Consider the following 19,365-nt stretch of genomic DNA (forward strand, 5'->3'; position numbering starts at 1 on the left):
GAAGCTTCGCTTTCACTGTGGTCTGCATACCAGATATCCTCTCGCATCTCGCTTGGGCTTCGGCTTTGATGGGGCTTTGGGTGCTGTGGGCCCTCGCATTCTCGTCGCCGCACCTTTGCTCAGCTCGTCGCCTTTCCCTTTCTTCTCGACATGCGCGTTGATGATGTGCGCAACTTCTCCCATCGCCGAGTGCTCCAGCGGAGTTCGCAGCCGCTCAGCCTCTGCAGCACGGTCAAAGATGGCGAGCACAAGCATGTCCTCGTACTTGGTGCACAGTTCCGGTATCGTGTCTGCGACGGCGCGACGAATGTTGTCCAACATCTCCCAGCACGCCATCCAGAAGGAGACATAATCGAAGTTGAGCGGCATGTCCTCCGCAATCCTCATCTTCTTGTACGTCTCTAAGAGTTGGAGGCCGGTAAACTTTGGCTTTTGACCAGAGCCTGGTCTGCGCGATGTCGTCTTCTGCCTGTCGGCATCGCTCTTCTCCGTCATCTTCTCCAAAAGCGCGAAAAAAGGATCCCGATGCGACACTGGCGCCTTCTCGCGGCCATAGAGCTCGTCGCTGGCCAAGCTGAGCTCACAGGGTGTGTCGAACATTCTTTGCTGCGCGCGTCGAGGCACTGCTGACCAGCTTTGTGCTGCTCTCGGCATGGCCTTGAGACGCGCCAGCATCGTAATGGGCGTGCCCAGCGCAAGCGAGAAGTGGCGAGAAAAGGAGCTCATGCCACCATACTTGCCGACATCTTGCACGAAGGCGCGACGCTTGCTATGCTGCTCCAAGAACCACTCCATATCTGTCCACGCCGTACGCAAGAGCTTTGCATGGCGTGCTGCTTTGTAGAGATGGGCCACGGCAAGAATGACACAGCCGTCGTTGCCAATATGCACTCCAGCATCGTGCATCAAGGCATGGTGCGCATCCACCTTCTCACCCACCAGGATATGAAGGCCTCGGAAAGCTTTCGACGGAACGCTGTCCGCACTGGGCAGCAACGACTCGAATTGGACGCTCTTGTCCGTGGCCAAGCTCATAGTCGCTGCTTTGCGTTCGCGTTCGACCTCTTTTATCGTCTTGTCGAGCTGACTCGCATTGATGTGACTTCCATACCGCTCACGAATCTTGGCGTACTTCGAAAGCACTTCGGCGGCTTGTGTGGTACGCTCACGAAGAATCTCCAGGCCTATTGGCTCATCGCCCACGATATCGTGCATGTCCATGCAGATCTGAACGACACATACCAACCAGAGCGGGAGTTGACCTGTGACGTGCATCGTCCGCAGTCCATGGAAGAGTGCCTGTGCATCGCGCGCCGTATTCTTTAATGCGTCGAGGGAAAGCACCAGGGCGTACAGGTCCGGGAACATCTTCCACATCAGCTTCGCAAACGGATGGAAGTCCAGCCGCCCTGTCGTATCTTCCGGATGCTTGTATGACCACATTTGGCGCGCATCTTCTGGAACTCCGTCTTTGGCGCGCTCTGCCAAGAACATAGTTGTCGCGTTCCAATGGTGCCAGAAGACATGCAGTAATCCGCCTGCGTGTGGGAACAGCAGTTCTTCTCCATTGCCGGCGTCGCTAGCCACGAATTCCGTTCCTTCTGCGAGCACGGTGGGGATCTGAGTCCAGGAATTCACTCTGGTCTCGTAGCCCAGCAGGTCCAAGACATGAGGGTAGTGCGCCACCTCGGGATGTTCCTCAGCTACGGCATCGCCTGCACGCCGGACAATGCCCATCGCTGTCTCCGTAATCACCGCCGCAGCTTCAAAGCTCATGCGACGCTCGTCGCGCCACTCGTGCCAGATCTGCTTGACGAAGTCTCGAATCTCTTTGGCATCCTGGAGGAAACACCAGATCGAAAAACGCTTCTCTGCGCTCTTGTCGACTTGTAGCGTTGCCGGAGCTCGCGGAGCAGAGTCCTTGCGCTCTTTCTTCGATGCCGCGGAAGACCAAGCAGCCTCGCACGGTTCCTCGATTTGCAAGTTCTGGAAAAGATTGTTGAGTTTTTCGGTGGCCTTTGGTGGATGAGAAGCATGATCCTCCTGCGCACTCGCTTTTGTCGTTCTCGACTTCTTAGATCGCGTAGCCCTGGCGTCTCTCAGCAACACAAGCATATCTTCCAAGACCGACACGAAGTGCGCATGACTACGATCGCTTTCGATCTCTGCCGCAGACCTCGCGTGCTGGATCGTGTAAAATTCCGCGCACAAAGATCTCCCAGCTATCACATCTGCTATGTGTCAGTACACGATCGCATTCGGGAGTTTGAGAGACGAGCCTTCAAGCAATTCAATCGTGCTGACCGGAATCTCAACAGGTGGCTTCCATTCCACAATTGATCTTGTGCACTCCAGAAGCTCTTTCGTGGAAACGGTCCCATCACTGGACTTGACAAAACTTCTCCGACATGAGGAAGCGGTCTTGATTATCCAGCGGACGAGGCGATCGGTGCCTTCCTTGTACATGCAGTACCGACTGCTGAGCTGTTCTGTCGACATCGTTGGCGTATGATATGATACGACCAGTAAGAATTCGATTCAGGATCCAAGGTTAAAGGAATGTGCGTGCCGAAAACCTCACATAGGATGCAAGGGAGTTTTCAGGCGTTTGCATGGTCCGTGCGCAGCTGCGGATGCCTGCATGAGACAGTTCGCAACGTTGACACAAATCTCACGTCTGGTGTGGAGACTTCTCGCAGTACGCGCGTTGCCATATGACGCTGTCCTCGATGCATATCTGAAGTACGAAGAAGTCAAAGTGAGCGAGATGATTGCAATTCGGTGGATTTGTTGTAATCAATCATCTTCAGGTAATGGCATCGACAAGACCACATTTCCTTGGTCACACAAGTCTCTCCGTTCGACTCAACATCTCCTCTTCATGCCTTCTCCATCTCCCTCGAATGGACCCGTCCTTGTCAAGCCAGCAGGTGGGATGGAATGCCCCGGACCTTTATTCATAGCTAGCTAGCTACGAGGGTTGCTGATAACATTTCTTCCTGGAATAATTGCTGTGCGCAGTTGCTGGGCAGTTTCAAATTGGCTGGCTGTTGCTGGTCGTTTGCCAAAACTAAACTCGCCATGACCTCGCCATGTGCATTTGGGCGGCGCTGAGGTCGTTCTCGAAGAGATGGAAGTAATTGCACCACAGCAGTCGGGTCTTGCTGAGATGGTCATGATCTTGGTATTCGCCAAGATGGATCTCAACGCAAAGCGGTGGATGTCGATGTCGATGTCGCAACAAGCTAGCTTTCCTTTCTATCCGGCGATATATAGACCAGTTCTATTCTTCACAATAATAGCACTTATCATGCATGCAAGGGCTTCGAACCATGGCATCATGACTTGGAAGAACAGAAAAGCCAGAACGGTTCATGTCTTTGTGTACGTGAGTACAGTCCTGTCTGGTCTCAAGGATCTGAGGCGGCAATGAAATGGTCTGCTCACCCACAACAGTGCTCAACTCAACTCTGCATCTTCTCATCAACAGGGCCCGAAGGAAACACAAGCATCACACCCTTCCGTCCCTTCCTCGGTCTCGGCACCAGGGTATCTCGCGTCATCCTCACATCCCCCTCATCCGTCCCCTCCGCCAAAACCGCCTGACTCCCCCCCAACGGCGAACGAAAAAAGTGCGCCATCGCAATGTAAAACTCGGCATAAGCGAAATGTATCCCCGTACAACTCCTCTGCTCCTTGCCCCCAAACGCAACCTGATACCTCGCCAAAGGCCTCCCATCCGCCGCAACGGGATTTCCCATCCATCTCTCCGGGTTAAAAGCGAACGAATCCGGAAAAATCGCTTCATCGTGAGCGACGTCGAAGTTATCCATGCCCACCCACGTCCCTGGCGGCAATTCCCAGTTCTGATATACGAGTGGTCCATCTCTGTACCCGCGAGTCCGGCGCTGGCTCACACCGTATGTGAATCTCAAAGCTTCTTCAATGCATCCTGTAAGGTACGGAAGCTTCTGGAGAGAATCCCAGCCGGGGATGTTACTCGGGTCCGGGATTGCTTCGGTCAGCTCGGAGACGACTCGGGTCCGGATTTTGGGGTCGTGGATGATGTAGTAACAGGCGATGGTTAGGGCGCGGTTGACGGTTTCCACGCCGGCGCCTATGACGGACATGGCTTCTTGGTGCAGAGCGAGATGTGTCAGTTCTTCGGGTGGGAGGCCTTGGTGGAGGAGAGAGCCGAAGATGGTGTCGGATTGCTTCCGGTCGGGGTCGTGGAGAGATAGGACGTCGGTGATTTTGGTTCGCAAGTCGTCCTGGACTTTGAGGACGGGCAAGATTGCTGGGTTGAGCTTGCCGACCAACCATGAAGGGAGTTTTTCCATCATCTTGGGCACGTAGGTGAGGTATTTGAAGATATTCGACATCTCGGTAATGGCATCCATGCCTTCGCTGATGCTGGAGTGGAAGTTAGGACTGTTGACAAAGTCGTGGTGCTGATCGAAGGCAAAGGCCATGATGTTATCCGAAGCGTAGCAGTCCCAGAAATGGTGAAGACTCAGGACTTTGTCGGTTCCACTGTATTCTTCCTGAAGCCGGCTCATGACTCTGGTCATGTGGCGGTGCATTTGGGGTTCGTATGCCACGATGTTCTTGCGTGAGAAGAATGGACTGATGGCATTCCTCTTGATTCGCCATCGATCAGGATTGAACGCGGCTACGGTTGACTTGCCCATCCCGACAGCGTCCAACACCGGCAGATGTTTCCATGACTTGCGAGTGCTGGAGTAGCACGTGTCGTACCAAGACGAGTCTTTCACATGCAGTTCGTTCGGGTTGATGCGAACAATAGGGCCGTATTGCTCATGCCACTTCCGAATAGCCCAGGGGAATTGGCCGCCTTCTCCGTGGAAAAGATCATAGTAGATTTCCGGTAGGTACGTGGCGGCCGCGAGTCTTGGTCCGGGAAACTTGGCCAACGGACTGAAATACAGGCGATAGACGATGCGGCAAACAAAGGATGCGACCAAGTAGAGCAGTACGGCGGCGGCCGCATTCCCCAGGGTCAGAAGGGCCATAATATCTTCCTTTGGCCACAGATCTCGGAGGATTATGGGGAGGCCGAGGGCTGTTGGCACGACAGGCAGTACATACCGCTCGAGATGGAGCGTTTTATCAATGCGGCGTGCCATTGCTCGTCGGCGGCGTGGTGGAGATGGAGCCTGATGTTTCTGCGGGTGATAGCCAATGGGTGCGAATGGCCGCAGCATCATCTGGCTCCATTGGGTGACTGATGTGTTCCGGAAGCACACGTCGCTGTACCGTGGGCCGTGGCGCATGCGCAGATGGGGAGACGGCGATGTGGCCGGCGGACAAGCAGGTGTGTTTTAATATGACGGTGTTCGCTATGCAGTAGTAACGTTACGCCAGTTGGCAGTAGTATACATAGTGGCCACGGCCAGCTCGCACCCGGCTGGCTTTCACCTTTCACCTTTCATCACCTTTCAACGCTCCCTCAAATTGCCATGCCGTCGTTCGTTGGTGGACCAGGATGTGAAATGGTCCGCCATTGGTTCGTCACAGGGCATGCATGTCGTTGCATGTCTTTGCTGGCATCTGCACCTTATTCTACGGAGTACTAGTTCTACTGCACGAGCTCTTCCTAGCACGTCTAGCCTACTTCGGCTTCGCACCCCCAGCGCCGTTTCCCTGCGCTCCGGCACCTTGGTTAAACAGATCCAGTGGTGTGGCGCCGATGCAGCAAGCCGAAATCGATTGCCTTCTACACCCTATCGGTCTCTTCACACACGTGACCCTTCATCGTGGTGCACCACAGGGGCTACGGGCCCGGAGCGTCGGCATGCTTCTGACTCCTGAGCCATTAATGTACACGCGGGCTCACTCCCTCCCTCTTCCTGAAGTGATCTGATATCATAGCTAATATAAGCGCGAGCGTTGGGCATCAGCCTCGGTGGGAGACATATGATCTTTCCGAGTTGTCGGGCATAACTACTGTGTTCGCCCTTGAGATCCCATAGTTGGATCCTTTCAGCATATCGTTGCATTCGTGTTGTTAGGAGACCTCCACACGCTGGTGAGAGTGCGTGTTGTACGAAGGCAAGCTGAACGAAAACACATCTTGCATGTTTTATTGCAAGCCCAGCTAGCTGCTAAAGATCTCGAACGTCGTTCCACCTCGAGATTTAGACTTCCACACTCTTGCACCACGCCCGAGCTTCAGCACCGTCGCTTGGCATTGCCTGTCACATTGCCAGCCTCCCAACCTTCAAGTCGATATCCAGCCGAGAGAGCTGATACATCTCATACAGCAACGCTTCATTCCGCCAGTCTGCACCCAAGGACGGACCTGTGATGTGGGGTTAGTCGTCTCACACTCAAGCATATGGTGTCCTAGCCGGACTTACCAGACGCATTGATGACACAGCGCAACCTGACGATAGCCTTCTCGAAGATGGCAGTCAGTACATTTCGCAGATGGTACGGATCGCGCGCAGCCCATTTCAGCACGTCCGCTGCGGTAAGAGCGCCAAAGAGCAGCATGTCAAGAGGTGCGCCCTGCCCACCATACATAATGGAAAGGGCTCGACTTGCCACGTGGTGACATTTGCGAATGACCTGCATTTTCTTCCACGGACTTGCAGCAAGGAAGTCGATGTCGAGTTCCTCTCGTGAGAGAATGACAGGTAGTCCTGCGAGCGTGGCCACTTGGACGCCAGCCCCCAAGAGACGTACTGGATACAGCATTTGATGTAGCTGAGTCTCGTTGTGAGCTACCCGGTCAAAGTCGAATTGTATGCTTCGCAGTCGGTGTTTCTTCGCCAGAGCTTCGCAGAGTGAGAGGACAATGCTGCTGATGAAGATCCGCTTGGAGAGCTCTGATAGCGTGGTTGGCGGGTGTGTGTGAACATTGCGCCAGACGCCCCACGCTAGCGAGACCCGGACGAACTGAGCTTGGTGGAGGAAGTCAGGCCACTGGATTCGGCTTGTGTCGGAAAGTGTGAGATCAGCAGCAGTATGTCTATACTTGCCGCAGCGCTGTCCGTGCGCACGAATACCGTCCGGCCAGATCTTGATGTCGATGAGATTGTGGCCGTACAGCGTATTCGTAGCTTCGTTCTTGATTTGCCTGCAAGTCCTCAGAATTTGTGGGAAGCAGGTGTAAGAATTGTTGAGGATGAGCAGATCGTCGTAGATGAGAGTGCGCAGTTCTAGAATGTGTCAGCGGTCGGCACCGAGTCCCAAGATCCATCACAATTCCAGGCGCAGATTACAGAAAAGGTGCACTGTGTCTTACCTGGAGGAAGGTCGAGGAAGCGAAAGGTGGCATCGCGGTCAGCAGCCCCGAGCGCTTTCTTGTAGTCTGAATAGCTGGGAGCCTCGCCTGGCTTACTCGAGGGGACCGTGAGGTTACGCTCTCTTGCAAATCTGACGAGATCTGCCTTCTTGTAGCGGCCGTATCTTGGTTTCCATCTTCGGAGCGGAGCCATAGCAGCGATGTTGGGGACAAGGCAGCAAGTCAGCACCGAGAGTTGACTGTTGCAGATTACCTAGAGCGTCGGGAAATGGATATCGCAGGAGTCGACGTGTTCTGCGTGATGTTGGCGATGTCTGTCAAATTGAAGAGAAAGGCTTATATAGCTCTGGGAGAGATGGTTGCCTGGCGTGCTGATAAGCGAGGTGAGGTATTCACTTGTCGAGAGCGCTTCACTCGTGCTCAACGTGAATGAATCGCTCTGGTTAAACGCGCGCGCTATACACTCCGCAGATGCGTTCAGAACTCCCAGCAATGCCATGCGTGATGCAAGCCGTCGTGAGGCCGCAGAACCTGCAGCTGACAGCATTCTGAAGGCATAGAGCAAGTGGAGTGCGTATCCTTCCAGTCCTATTATCCGTAGATTATGCAGACAGCCGCTCAATCGTCTTGTGCGCGTGGCTAGTATTGTCTGTGCTCTACCATCTCTTTCTCTTGCATTTGCGGTTGAATCCATTCCTCTGCGGTTCCCATCTCGCCTTCAAGAGCGCACTAGGCGATGTCACTAAGCTCATTTCCCTGTGGATTGAATCAAACGGACGAAGCTCGCGACAGGCTTTGGTAGGAAGGTAGGAGGGCGTTGTTGAGCCGAGCTGAGGTGATGAGGTCGGTTGTTGTTGTCGTCTTCACGAACCAGACTGGCGGCCAGCATTCGATCTGGCTTGCATCAACGCTTCTAATTGTGACCGTCTTCCAACGTATTGGACCGCGTCTACGTCCGCGTCCGGGTTGTTTTCTCTTCCTAACCACGACGTTCTGACCGCGACGATAGGCCACTTCCGATACGTATTCCTCCGTATTCTGGGAGCGACGACGAGCCACGACGACTAGCGAGCCCCATGACGACCGACCGATCCACGACCTGGCTGTTCGAGCGACGACCTAGCAAACCGAGCGACGACCTGGGCAGCTGGCTGTTCGAGCTACAACCTGGCTGGCTGGCTGTCCGAGCCACGACGCAGCTGGCTAGCTGTTCGAGGGCTAGCTAGAATAGCTATTCGAGCTACGACGTGGCTGGCTGGCTGTTCAAGCTACGACCCAGCTCTTCGCAAGAGGCTATCGATCAAAGATACGTCCTACATTCTCAACCTCATTACATTGGATAAGTATCGTGACACATCATGACTTTCTGTGACTACACATAGCTACTCCCGACACGGCATCTACATCAGTCCCTCCGATCGACCTAAGTCAAAGCGATCGGACATCCCAGGTTCCCAAAAGTCGGATTCAGTTTCTTTGCCACGAAGGCCAGCGCATCGACGGAAGGCGTAATGACACCATTCAGGGAAGACGGCACCGAACCCGTCGCGAGCTGATAAAGCAAGCACGAAGTCTCAGCCGGAGAGATCGTAGATGGGATCTGGCCGTTCTTGATGGCGCCGAAGTTCGAAGGAAGAGCATTGAATGAACCGGCAGCCGTGTTGCCGCCGAACAGGACTGGGTGGAGCAAGTACATCTTTACGATTTCCGCGGTGACTTTGTTGTTGTCGTATGGACTGGAAATTCCTTAGCTTGGGCTCCTCTCCTCTCCTCTCCAATTGAGAGGCGACTTACTCTTTACGGTTTGTCCAATTATCTGGAATCCTCTCGCGGACGAAGAACGAGGTGATGGTTGGGAGGTCTGGAGCATAGCCTCGAGTCCCGGATGGAAAGAGCTCGTACAAGAATGAAGCAGCTCCGTACAAGAGCAAGCTAAGCGGACCGAAGAAGAAGTTCGGGTTGTCGCGCTTGGACTGATCGTATCTCTGCTTGCGGTAGGTCGCCAGGCCTTGAAGATTGTAGTTGCCTCCGGTCGTCCTGGTCATCATGGCGAAGAGTGTCGCATTGAACTTGAAGTTGTCTCCCTTGCCCAGGAAGTAGTCATTTCTGGTGAGCGAGGTATCCCCTTCGAACCTGTAAAGCAAGGTCAGATCAAGCTTGCGGAAACAGATACACAGCACGCGACATACTTGTTATGACCATCCAGTCCTGGTTCGCTACCCGTCAACGCACGATTGAAAGACGTGCGCCCCGTGGCATCGCAACCAATGGAAAGTTTCGAAGTAACGATGTCGCCATCCATAACCACCCCGAGCGTTGCAAGCAAATTGGCCAGATCGTAACCGACATTGTAAACATTCTGTTGAGCATCGACGAGCTCATTGTACGTGACAACTCCATCTCTAGCAAGGAACCCATGATTGGCAGCAGTATCTAATCCCCCGTCAGCAAAAAAATCTCAAAGTCCCAATCATCATCTCCACTTACTCAACCCCGGACACGGTCCCCGAATATCCGTCGACTTGGGAGCGATATACTGATGATCAGTATCTCCGACGGCCGGGACACGATATCCTCCCGTCTCTCGACCCTTCTGACCATTCTGCGCTCCGTTATACGGGTACTTGGCAAAGTTGTATGCGACAGCAGGTTTATGGTTCGGATTGTTGGGACATGTCGCCTCGCTGCCCGGGCCAGTCCCTGCTTGTTGCCGTCTGCGATGAGAGGCGAGGAGGGAGGAATCTGTGCCTGGGATCTCCGAGACGAAAGGAAATGCCAAGGTCGAAGAAGCGAAAAGTGCTGCACTCACGATGGCCTTCATAATTGCGCGTTTTGCAGAGAGGTCTGCTGGCTGAGAATTTCTTCGGGCGCTCTTCGCGATTCTTATGTTCGCCATACCAAGACATTTTCTGTCCTTGCCCTCGCGATATGTCGCCTGATTTCTTGCAAACTCGCGCTCCTGAATCGTGGACACCGCTTCCTTTGCGACGCACTTCCCGCCTCTGCGCTGTCAGACAGTGGTAGATGGGAGGATTCATGAAGCGATCGAGGGTCGCCGCCTACGAAAGTGGTTGTCGCGCCTGACCGCCACCAGTGTTGTGGTCGTTTCTACTTGTCGGGGTAAAGAGACAGAGTTAGACGGCGCGATACTCTGCATGGCCTCCACGTGAGCCACACGAGGAGTTCTCAGTTCGCTGTAGAGACGTGAACAGTGCTCGCATTCTGAATGACCGGATTCGGTAGGCGTGGATGCTAGCTTCGTAATGCCCTCGTTGTGGTAGGCTGGGGAGTCAGAAGTCTCTGTATGGCTGTATGGTAGGCATGATCAGATCGGTACCTCGTCGGCAACGTCTCCTTTGAGTCGAGGTGGTCCGAACAGGCCAGTTGGGACTCGTGCTGAACGCCGTGGCGTGTGCCAAGGGCGTCAGGCTTGGCTTCTCGCTCTCCTCAAGCTTCGTCGCCAGCCGCAAGCTTCGTGGAGAAAGAAGCATATATCTTGTTGCCTATATGCGAACCATTTTATTGTCAGCAGGCAATCTCCTACTCGTATGTAGCTTCCGATCCATGGGCCAATGTCCTGGACGACATGGGAGCAGAGCATCTCAGGTTATGATCACGTCGATTTTCTAGAATAGTCAGTTGATGGGAGTGGCCATGCGTGACTTGTTTGGAGAATAGCCTGATGTCCACTGATTCATTCGATGGAGAGGCTACATAGTTGCAAAACAAGACTGCGGAACGCTTGTCGTGGACTTCAAGCCTCGTCAACGTGGCTAGCAGCCTGTCAGCACCAGCCTTCAAAATAGCTGAAAGCTTATGCGGACACTTCCATGCATGATGCATTGCGGCGTGCGCTAGACTTCCACTGCTCCGTGCATGGCACAGCGCTACTGGTGCAAAGTCTGGAGAAATGCGTACATCCAATACCGTATCGTCTTCCTCAATCTGTATTCTGAAAGTGCAGTAGCCAAGTCGGTTGTGACAGACTTATATGTTTTGGATACTACTCTGCTTGAGCGGAATGATCATGGCTGTCCAGCTTCCGCACGTCAGCGACAGCGCTGATGATACTCAAAGCTTTCTGCTCAGATCCCTCCGGATCGTAAATCGTGATACCATTGGCATCTTTGCGTATCGTTAAATCGCCAAACTGCTTAGTGATGAGCCCAAGATGGCAGCAGCAGGGCTTGAATTGCCGGAGATTCGGGCGCAGATCTTTAGGTATTCTGCCGCTGGACTGGCTGAATGCCATTGTGGAGAACTGCTTTCCTTGGTCACCGCTGACGGCCTCGTTCAAGACAGCGGCTGCAGCAGAGAGCGGCGAGTGCAGCAATGTCTTGTTGCCGGTAGCTGTATCCTCGAGCACTTTGTAGACAAATTGCCAAGGCTCGAGAACACCTGTGACTGTACTCAGTTGGGGACACAGCTTCGCGCATAGAGCCCCATAAACCTTGTCGCAGAAACGCCAGAATGCGAAATGATCGAAGTTAAGCTGAGGCTCCTCCTTCACAAAGTTCGTCTTGAAAGTATCGAGCAGTTCTGTCAAAGAATAGACATCTCTCCTGCTCGAAGCTGGTCCGCTTGGCTTTTGTTTGGCGATGCCCGCTGGACCTGCTATTTTCTTGGCCAGTTGCGCGAGCACAACCTCGATGACATTGCCTCTAGTGAAACCCATCTTTCTGTCTTGTTTCACCCTCTCATTGAATGCCATCATCATTTCACAAGTAGGAATGATCTTGCGACCCCGTAGCAAAACATCCTTGCTCTCAGGATACTGCGGCGTTTGCCCATTCGCAAACTTGCTTGCCGGAACTCCAAGAGCCACGATGTATTGACGAAACAGGCGGCGGGCATCAGAGTTATTGCTGCTTGATCTTGACACCACCGGGCTCTGCCCCTTCTGGAAGGCGAGTATGGCTTCCATGTCATGCCATTGGGTATGCATGAGCCCTAGCCGACGACAGGCTGAGTAGAGGTGACCCATTGCCACCATCATCCCGCCGTCGTTTGCTGACGTGGTTCCAAGAGTATGCCAGTAGCCTTTAGCAACCCAGAGAGCCATGCCAGGGGCGCAGGGCAGAACAGCCAATGAACCCAAAGGTTTACCCACAGACTGGGGAATGCCGTATCGCATGATGTTCTGCAAACGCTCCTTGTGTAGCGGATCAAGCTTTGCTGGAGCTTGTTCTTCACATGCTCTCATGAAGCCGTCCGCAAGCCCAGACGAAACTCTTGTGACTTCTAATGCTGATCGAGACAGCTCTATAGCATCGCGTATAGATTTTTCACAGGCATCTGACTCATACTGCCAATATGTATGATTTGCTTTGAAGTTCTTCCACGTCTGCTCCAACCGCTCCATCTCATCGAGGTAAAATTCAGATGCACACGCCGGGTCTTCGCCAATGATTTCGTATATGTCCGAGTAAGTCTGTGCGGCTGACACGAGCCACATTGGAAGCTCGCCGGTCTTGCAGAAGTCCAAAAGACCAATCAAGAACTCAGGACGTCTCCGCGTGTGGTCTTTGCTGCCTACCTTGTGCGTCTTCGTCAACATTGCCAGGTAGTAGGTCTGGTGGTATAGGATGTATGCGAAGCTGAAGAATGGTCGGATCATGAGGAGGGAGACATTTTTGCTTTGATCGAGTGTCTTCTCCAACTGCTTCGTATGCGACCTGACGTCTTGTAGAAGCGAAGCGATGGCCGGACACAATAGCTCAATCATGTCCAGGTCGTGTCTTGCCGTGTGGGAAGGTTTACCAGCCTCGGGATACAAATAAGCCGTACAAAGGTCCTCATTTGTGGCTAGTGGCTTATTTGCTGAAGTGCATCTGAGTGACAAGAACCGCAGTGTGCCATTCCAAGAGCTAAGCTCGGGATAGTTCGACGCTAGTTCTTCGCCAGCAAAACGCATCAGCGACATGGCTGTGTCGGCGACCATTGTGGCTGCTAGAAGGCTGACTTCGCCTCGTGCGTACTGCTGCCACACGTCCTGTACGTATCGGCGCAAGTCACGCAGGTCTTCGCAGTGACACCAGAGCGCAAAAGCAGCGTCCTGCGCATCATCTTCGAGCACTACATTGGTACTCTCCGGAGTGGTGGCCTTCTGATTGGGGCTAGGCGCCGAGCCAAGCGGTGTGGCAGACGGCTCTTCAACTTCCAGTCGCGCAAAGATATTACTGAGTTCCGATTCCAGGCTCTTTGCACTCGATTTGGTCTCCTGAGAGCGAGCTTGCGGGAATTCACACTTGGCGGGCGGCGCTCGAAGAGCAGCGAGCTGTTTATGGACATCCTCGAGTATTTGTATGAAGAAGAGGTGTGAGTTGTTTGCCGCGACATCGCTGCTGTGCTGACTGGCATAAAATACTGCGCAAGCTTTCCGACCTTCGATGACCTTCACAAGGAGCTCGACAATGGCGAGAGGGACAGTCGCGTCGGCTGAAGTGATTATCTTTGCAAGACTCATCAGATCTCGAGCCTTGATGGTGGACTTCGACTTCTTCTGTGGCGTGTCAAGAATATGCGCGATGTCGCGAAGGGTGCTGGCGGTGCGTAGTAGCCAGTCAACAATTTTCTTAGTCCCCGCCTTATACAGAAGATGCCGACCGCGCACGGATGGCCTGCTGCTGTCAGACATGTTCGCGGTGTATGTGTTGCGAAGGTGTTGAGAATGCCATAGCTTTACTTTCAATGATGGAAGGCGAGCGAAGTGAGCTTCAAATTAAAGTTCTGGAGCTTGGGCCCTGGCATGTGAACGGCGCTGCATGAACATTCCATCCACTTCAGGTCTCACATGCAAGTTGGCCATGACTCCTTCCCACTCTGCGCCACAGGACGTTACAAAGTGCTATTAAGAGAGGGTTCATCACGGACCGGGCGGGCGACGATGCTTGCAGATGAGGCATGCGAGATTCTTCGCAAGATGTAGTCGAGGCACGATGCACAGGCACGTGGAAACTGGAGAATCGGTTATGCAGCGGAGGGACTCGCAGTCCACTTCGTTCCAGAAAGTGCAGACTATAGACGCAGGTGTGGAGATGACAGCCTCTGCGACATCACGCAGCTATTCGAAGCCTAGATGCTCCTATGCGGCCAAACCTCTCGATTCGCACTCGCCCAGGAAAATGAGCAGACGCCACACCTTTCTCATCAGAAGCTCGGCTTCGTCGTCCAGTGCTTCCTCAATCTCATCCCGGATAGCGGTAGGTGAGCGCTTGTCACGAATTCCGTCCATCACTACATTGACGAGTGACTCTTCCTGTAGCCCAAGGTATTCAACCACTTTGCGCTCAACAAATGGCCGAATCTGAGCGTGAATGAGCGACTGTGAGAGGCTGTCCCATTTGATGGTGTGCGCATAGAGTTTCTCACTCTCGTGAGGGATCTCACTTGCAAGCTGTTGGCGTGCAGCAGCTCTCTCATCATCAGTAAGGTCTGCGCCATTGACAGGGACTGTTGACGTGTCTTGCAGCTCTTTCAGTTCAAGTCGCTTTGTACCCGAGGCAGCCGCATCTTCCTCGTCTTCAAGCAAACCTTCCACGTCTGCGATAGCGCGTCGACCTGCTGGGGCAGAGATGGACTGCTTAGTCTTTGCCGCATTGCCAAGCGAAATCTTGAAACCGGCAGGACCAGATTTCTCATTGGTAGCGGGACCATGCATGTCGACTCCCATCTGACCCAAGAAGTCATCCGCAAGACCTTTGGCTTCCGCTTCTTGTCGACGAGTATTGGCCTTCTCGCGCTCTTCCTGCTTCCGGTCTGCGTCATCGTCTCTGGCCTCCCTGTTCCTCTCGGCTTCACGAGCACGAGCCCAGGCAGAGCGATCGCGGTAGTAGAGCTCCTTGCCCTTTGCTGCTTCCTCATCATCGTTCCAGTTGGCAAGCCGATGAAGTATCTCGTTCTTGGCTTTCTCGATGTTCCGTCGCTCAGCTTCCTCTCGATTGCGCTCACGTTCCTGGGCCATGCCACGCTGACGTTCACGAGCCTGCCAACGCTTGACGTGGTCTTGGTACTCCTGCTCCAGGGCAGCGTTCCTCTTTTCCTGCCTTTGCCGCTCGAGTTCGCCGTCCGATTCCTCCGCGTCATCGTCCTCTCTGCTCACCGAGACATGAATGCCGCGACCATCACGACCAGCGCCAGGAACAAAAGCTACGCCGTTGACGTAGTCGTTCGGCAGCTGCGCGCCGCGATAGCCTTTTGGACCTGCTGGAGCACCCTGCACGCCTTGTTGTCCTCGCGGACCCACCGGTATGCCATTGGAGGCACCAGGTCCGGCAGGTGCGCCATTCGGAGGTGGAGAGGCAAGACGGTTGATGCGCGCTCGGTCGGCCATGCCTGCTCGTTGTCTCTCCTCGCGCTCCATTTCCTCTTCTCGACGTAAACGCTCAATGTCGCGTCGGTTTGACCGATCACGGAATGCCTTGATTTCTTCAGCGACCGTCGCCCGCATCTCAACTGGAATGTCAGCCAGCTCATCCTCGAGACTAGCAGGTATTGTGACGACTTCCACGCCGTCGCCCTTGGCGTCACCATTTGCATCGCCCATTGCGATGTCGCCATCTCCGTCGTGGACACCATTGGTGCCATTCGCAGCGTGCTGGCTCGTGTTCAAAATGTTGGTGATGGTAGATCGCAGCTCATCCTTTGCAGAGTCCATCCTGAATTGACGCTGATTCTCGTCCTCCTTCCGTCTACCCATCCACTCCTGAATGTACTTTTGACTTGCTTCATCAACCACCACCAAAAGCTTCATCTTCTTGACCTCACCACCCTCGCCATCCTCTTTCTGCACGGTGCCATCTGCGTTGAAAAGAGGGACTTCAAGGTTGGGCAAAGACTCTGCCGCGGCCTCGAGACTCTCGACATCTTCATATTCGGCAAAGCCGAACTTACATTTCTTGTCGTCGGCATCTCTGGCTCTCACCCACCTGCGAAGCTTTCCAGGACAGCGCAGAATGGCCTCGAGAATGTCATCATGGGGTGCGCCTGCTCCCAGACCTCCAATGAAGATGGTTCTTGCCACTTCTTCTCTCGTCGGCGGCTGCATTGCCATCATGCTCTCCCGCACCTGCTGCCTCTCGCGATCAAGATTTCTGTCTGCACCCTGCGCGCCCAAGCCCATGCGCCCTCTGTTGCCCATTGGCTCTGTGTTGCCATCTCTGCCACGTCCACCTCTATCGCCGCCTCTGCGGTCGGCTTGGGAGTCATTCCGCTGACCGTCCACACCAAGGCGAATCACTGGCGCGTTGAAATTGATATTGGGCATGTTTGGCGGAGGCTGGAATTGACCTTGCATGCCGGTTGGAGACTGAGCTGCCATGCCTGGAGGGACATCCATGCCTGGCGCGCCAAACCCTGGAGGCATAGCCATTCCCGGCGGTTGGAAGTTGCCTCCAGGCGGACCATATGGCTGACGCCCGCCATATGCGCCTGGAGGTGGGCCGTAGCCGGACATGGCGGAAAACAGTGATGCACTCGAGGTCAGCGCAAGTGTGGCGTCGCAAGAAGAATGTTGTGTTTGGCCCGATATCAGTAAAGTAGTGATATAGTGCCGACTTGGCGCAGGGCGACTTGGAGTCGAAAGTAGAGTGGAGCAGTTGTTGTTCAAGTTGTCGCAAACTTTCATGTGAGGTACATGTATGTAGAACTGCAGCTCCAAGTCTTGGCAGCAGGCGCGGAGGTTCTCCGCCTCCACCGTGCGGCAAGAGCAACATTGGTATTGGCACCACCATACTCACTGACTTTCTCATCTCTCACATGCCAATGCCAATGCCAATGGAAGCATACAGGGCAGGCGAGGCTTTGCTTCGCTCATCACAGCCATTGCTGCCTTTCCTCGCGCCGGCCGTGTACAGGCAAGCATCACGAGCTCCGGCCACTCCCATAGCAAGACATTGCAGAGGCACGCGAAACACATCACGCTCATTTAGCACAACGCATTGTCGGTATCAACAGCAGAATAACTCACCACCTGGACTTCCGTCGACCACACCACCATCTCAATCAACAGCTAGCGATGCCCTTTCATCCCTGCTCGGTGACCCGTTAGATTTGAACCAGGGCACACCCACAACACGGTTCTCGTCACGGAATACACAAGGTCAGAACTCACCTTCCCGAGGAATTGCGCAAGAACTGCAGGAAGCACAAGGGAAGGGACGAAGAAGTTTTGATGATCTCTTCGACAGCATCACCACGCAAATACCCCGCCCAAATCGAGGCCCCTCGCCATATGGCGGCAGCGACATCAGTGCATGGCTCAATCCGAATGGCTTGGATGGCCCACCCGCTGCTATTTCGAGCGAGGAGAAGCCAGTGGAATTGCCTAAAAATGTTGGAAGGATGGTGGAAGTCAATGAGACTAGGAATATGGATGTTGGCAGGGCTTTCAGGGCGATGGAGATGGGCTGCGCGAGGAATAGAGTGAGGAGGGACTTCATGGACCAACGATTCCACGAGCGGCCTGGAATGAAACGAAAGCGTCTCAAGAGACAGCGATGGGCGAAGCGATTCAAGGACAATTTTGTCAGAACTGTACAGCTTGTACAGCGCATGAAGAAGCAGGGCTGGTAGATAATAAGATGTGTATCGTATTCGGATCGACATGATATGCAGGCTGCGGAGCGTCGACGCTGGATTGCCGAGCTGGTGCTGGTTCAATTGCAGAGAAACACTGCTCAAATCAAAGCTGGAGTACTGAAGCTGACCTCTGTCGACACACTTTTCAAAATTGCAATTTTCCGCTTGCACTTTCAGCGCTTGATACACACCTTGACCTTCTGAGCAACATTGTCAGCCATCATAAGCGATGGCACCCGCGGATAGCAAGACCAGGAGCCGACTACTTTACAGCTGGCTAGTCTCTCAGTTCAGCCAGGCTCCACTCGCGGTGAAGCCCACTCAGACGGCTTTTCTCACTTTCGAACGTCTTCAACGCTGTTCCGGCTGCGATCTGATCTTGTCGCGCGAGCTGCAAGGGTTCCTCTGCAAAATCTGGGGACCACCCCATAGCTGTTGCACTCTCGATTGCCCCCGGTCGAACAAGATCGTAGCGCAAATCATGCTATGCGTCCGTATGGTAGCCTATGATGCAACGTACATTGGCCCTGGCTTGAGCCTGAAGCAGGCACTGAGCGGTTTGTCGCTTGACCACCTTGACTACCAACAGTACATGCTTATTACCGCTCAATGCTGGGTCCGAATATCCTGTCCTCCAGTCATCAATGTGCGAAGTCACAGGAACTCGCGCACATACCAGAGATGGAACTACGTGCGTGCAGGCGTCGAGTCAAGGCCTCTCGTGCTATGGAAGAATATCGGATTCCTGGACTTGCCAGCAGAGCTCAGAAATAACGTCTACAGCAATCTCATGATACCTAAAGATCGGGCATACCCTATCAACGATATGGCCTTCTCCGCGTCTGGTTTGGTAAACCATCCAGTCCCCCGTTTCAGTCAGACGTGTCGGAAAGTACGATCAGAGTTGCTACCCATATTCTATGGTCAACAAACCTTTCACGCCACGTTGGCTAGCTTCGTCGACATCGAAAATGCCCGTCGCTGGGTCAAGGCTATTCCGGCACAGTATCAGCAGTACCTCACCAGCCTCGTAATATCCGAAGTACTTGACTCCACATGCGACGGCTACCACGCCTCACGCATGCACTATGAGCCGGCGGGTAGCTTGTCAGGAAAAGTGTTCCTGTTGCGTGGCAACGGGATAAGCCTCAGCTCATGGAAATACTACGTCCATGGAGAGACGGAACAACCCATCAGGGCATGGATTATGAAGAACAAAGGGACGACGAAGGAGCTGTTCGCAAAGATTTTGGATACTGCCGAACAAAAGTGGCGACGAAGCCAAGACTCACTCGAGTAACAGGACTGGCGGGCTACCATGTGGATTGGCCATAATGAAGGAGCTATTGGGCAGAAGGTTTCATGCTTAACTCTCCGACAGCCTGGTCGACCCAAACTCTGCGCAAAATTGGAGCTACTCAGCAAATATTCTACCCTTGGCGCACATTTTCTTCTCGCCTGTCAACCTGACCAAAAGCTTGTCGCAATTTCAAGTGCAACATTTCATTCCAAATATA

At 53.8% G+C, this 19,365-nt stretch overlaps 8 protein-coding genes across 8 annotated transcripts; 2 read left to right on the plus strand and 6 right to left on the minus strand.

Annotated features, from left to right (window-relative positions):
* Positions 1-12: 12 nt before the first annotated feature.
* On the minus strand, positions 13-2,499 carry MYCFIDRAFT_177942 (uncharacterized protein; the record flags this gene model as incomplete). Its single annotated transcript, XM_007931884.1, has 3 exons — positions 13-2,098; positions 2,134-2,222; positions 2,251-2,499. 3 exons carry the CDS (start codon positions 2,497-2,499, stop codon positions 13-15), a joined length of 2,424 nt encoding a protein of 807 aa, XP_007930075.1.
* A 60-nt stretch (positions 2,500-2,559) lies between these two features.
* On the plus strand, positions 2,560-3,354 carry MYCFIDRAFT_208761 (uncharacterized protein; the record flags this gene model as incomplete). The annotated part of the gene is made up of 3 exons (XM_007931885.1): positions 2,560-2,619; positions 2,651-2,930; positions 2,968-3,354. 3 exons carry the CDS (start codon positions 2,560-2,562, stop codon positions 2,985-2,987), a joined length of 360 nt encoding a protein of 119 aa, XP_007930076.1. The 3' UTR covers positions 2,988-3,354.
* Positions 3,355-3,464: 110 nt separating this feature from the next.
* On the minus strand, positions 3,465-5,033 carry MYCFIDRAFT_34742 (uncharacterized protein; the record flags this gene model as incomplete). Its single annotated transcript, XM_007931455.1, has 1 exon — positions 3,465-5,033. One exon carries the CDS (start codon positions 5,031-5,033, stop codon positions 3,465-3,467), a length of 1,569 nt encoding a protein of 522 aa, XP_007929646.1.
* A 1,185-nt stretch (positions 5,034-6,218) lies between these two features.
* MYCFIDRAFT_79569 (uncharacterized protein) lies at positions 6,219-7,463 on the minus strand (the record flags this gene model as incomplete). The annotated part of the gene is made up of 3 exons (XM_007931886.1): positions 6,219-6,322; positions 6,381-7,184; positions 7,271-7,463. The coding sequence occupies 3 exons, from the start codon at positions 7,461-7,463 to the stop codon at positions 6,219-6,221; spliced, it is 1,101 nt and encodes a 366-aa protein (XP_007930077.1).
* A 1,230-nt stretch (positions 7,464-8,693) lies between these two features.
* MYCFIDRAFT_34402 (uncharacterized protein) lies at positions 8,694-10,091 on the minus strand (the record flags this gene model as incomplete). Its single annotated transcript, XM_007931437.1, has 4 exons — positions 8,694-9,006; positions 9,065-9,403; positions 9,460-9,703; positions 9,758-10,091. 4 exons carry the CDS (start codon positions 10,089-10,091, stop codon positions 8,694-8,696), a joined length of 1,230 nt encoding a protein of 409 aa, XP_007929628.1.
* Positions 10,092-11,273: 1,182 nt separating this feature from the next.
* MYCFIDRAFT_79567 (uncharacterized protein) lies at positions 11,274-13,907 on the minus strand (the record flags this gene model as incomplete). Its single annotated transcript, XM_007931887.1, has 1 exon — positions 11,274-13,907. The coding sequence occupies one exon, from the start codon at positions 13,905-13,907 to the stop codon at positions 11,274-11,276; it is 2,634 nt and encodes an 877-aa protein (XP_007930078.1).
* A 334-nt stretch (positions 13,908-14,241) lies between these two features.
* On the minus strand, positions 14,242-16,823 carry MYCFIDRAFT_204785 (uncharacterized protein). The gene has a single exon (XM_007931888.1). The coding sequence runs from the start codon at positions 16,722-16,724 to the stop codon at positions 14,355-14,357; it is 2,370 nt and encodes a 789-aa protein (XP_007930079.1). The 5' UTR covers positions 16,725-16,823; the 3' UTR covers positions 14,242-14,354.
* Positions 16,824-17,638: 815 nt separating this feature from the next.
* MYCFIDRAFT_34946 (uncharacterized protein) lies at positions 17,639-17,842 on the plus strand (the record flags this gene model as incomplete). Its single annotated transcript, XM_007931474.1, has 1 exon — positions 17,639-17,842. One exon carries the CDS (start codon positions 17,639-17,641, stop codon positions 17,840-17,842), a length of 204 nt encoding a protein of 67 aa, XP_007929665.1.
* Positions 17,843-19,365: the final 1,523 nt, after the last annotated feature.

This window comes from Pseudocercospora fijiensis, assembly GCF_000340215.1.
Source record: "Pseudocercospora fijiensis CIRAD86 unplaced genomic scaffold MYCFIscaffold_8, whole genome shotgun sequence".
In the NCBI taxonomy this organism is placed as follows: domain Eukaryota; kingdom Fungi; phylum Ascomycota; class Dothideomycetes; order Mycosphaerellales; family Mycosphaerellaceae; genus Pseudocercospora; species Pseudocercospora fijiensis.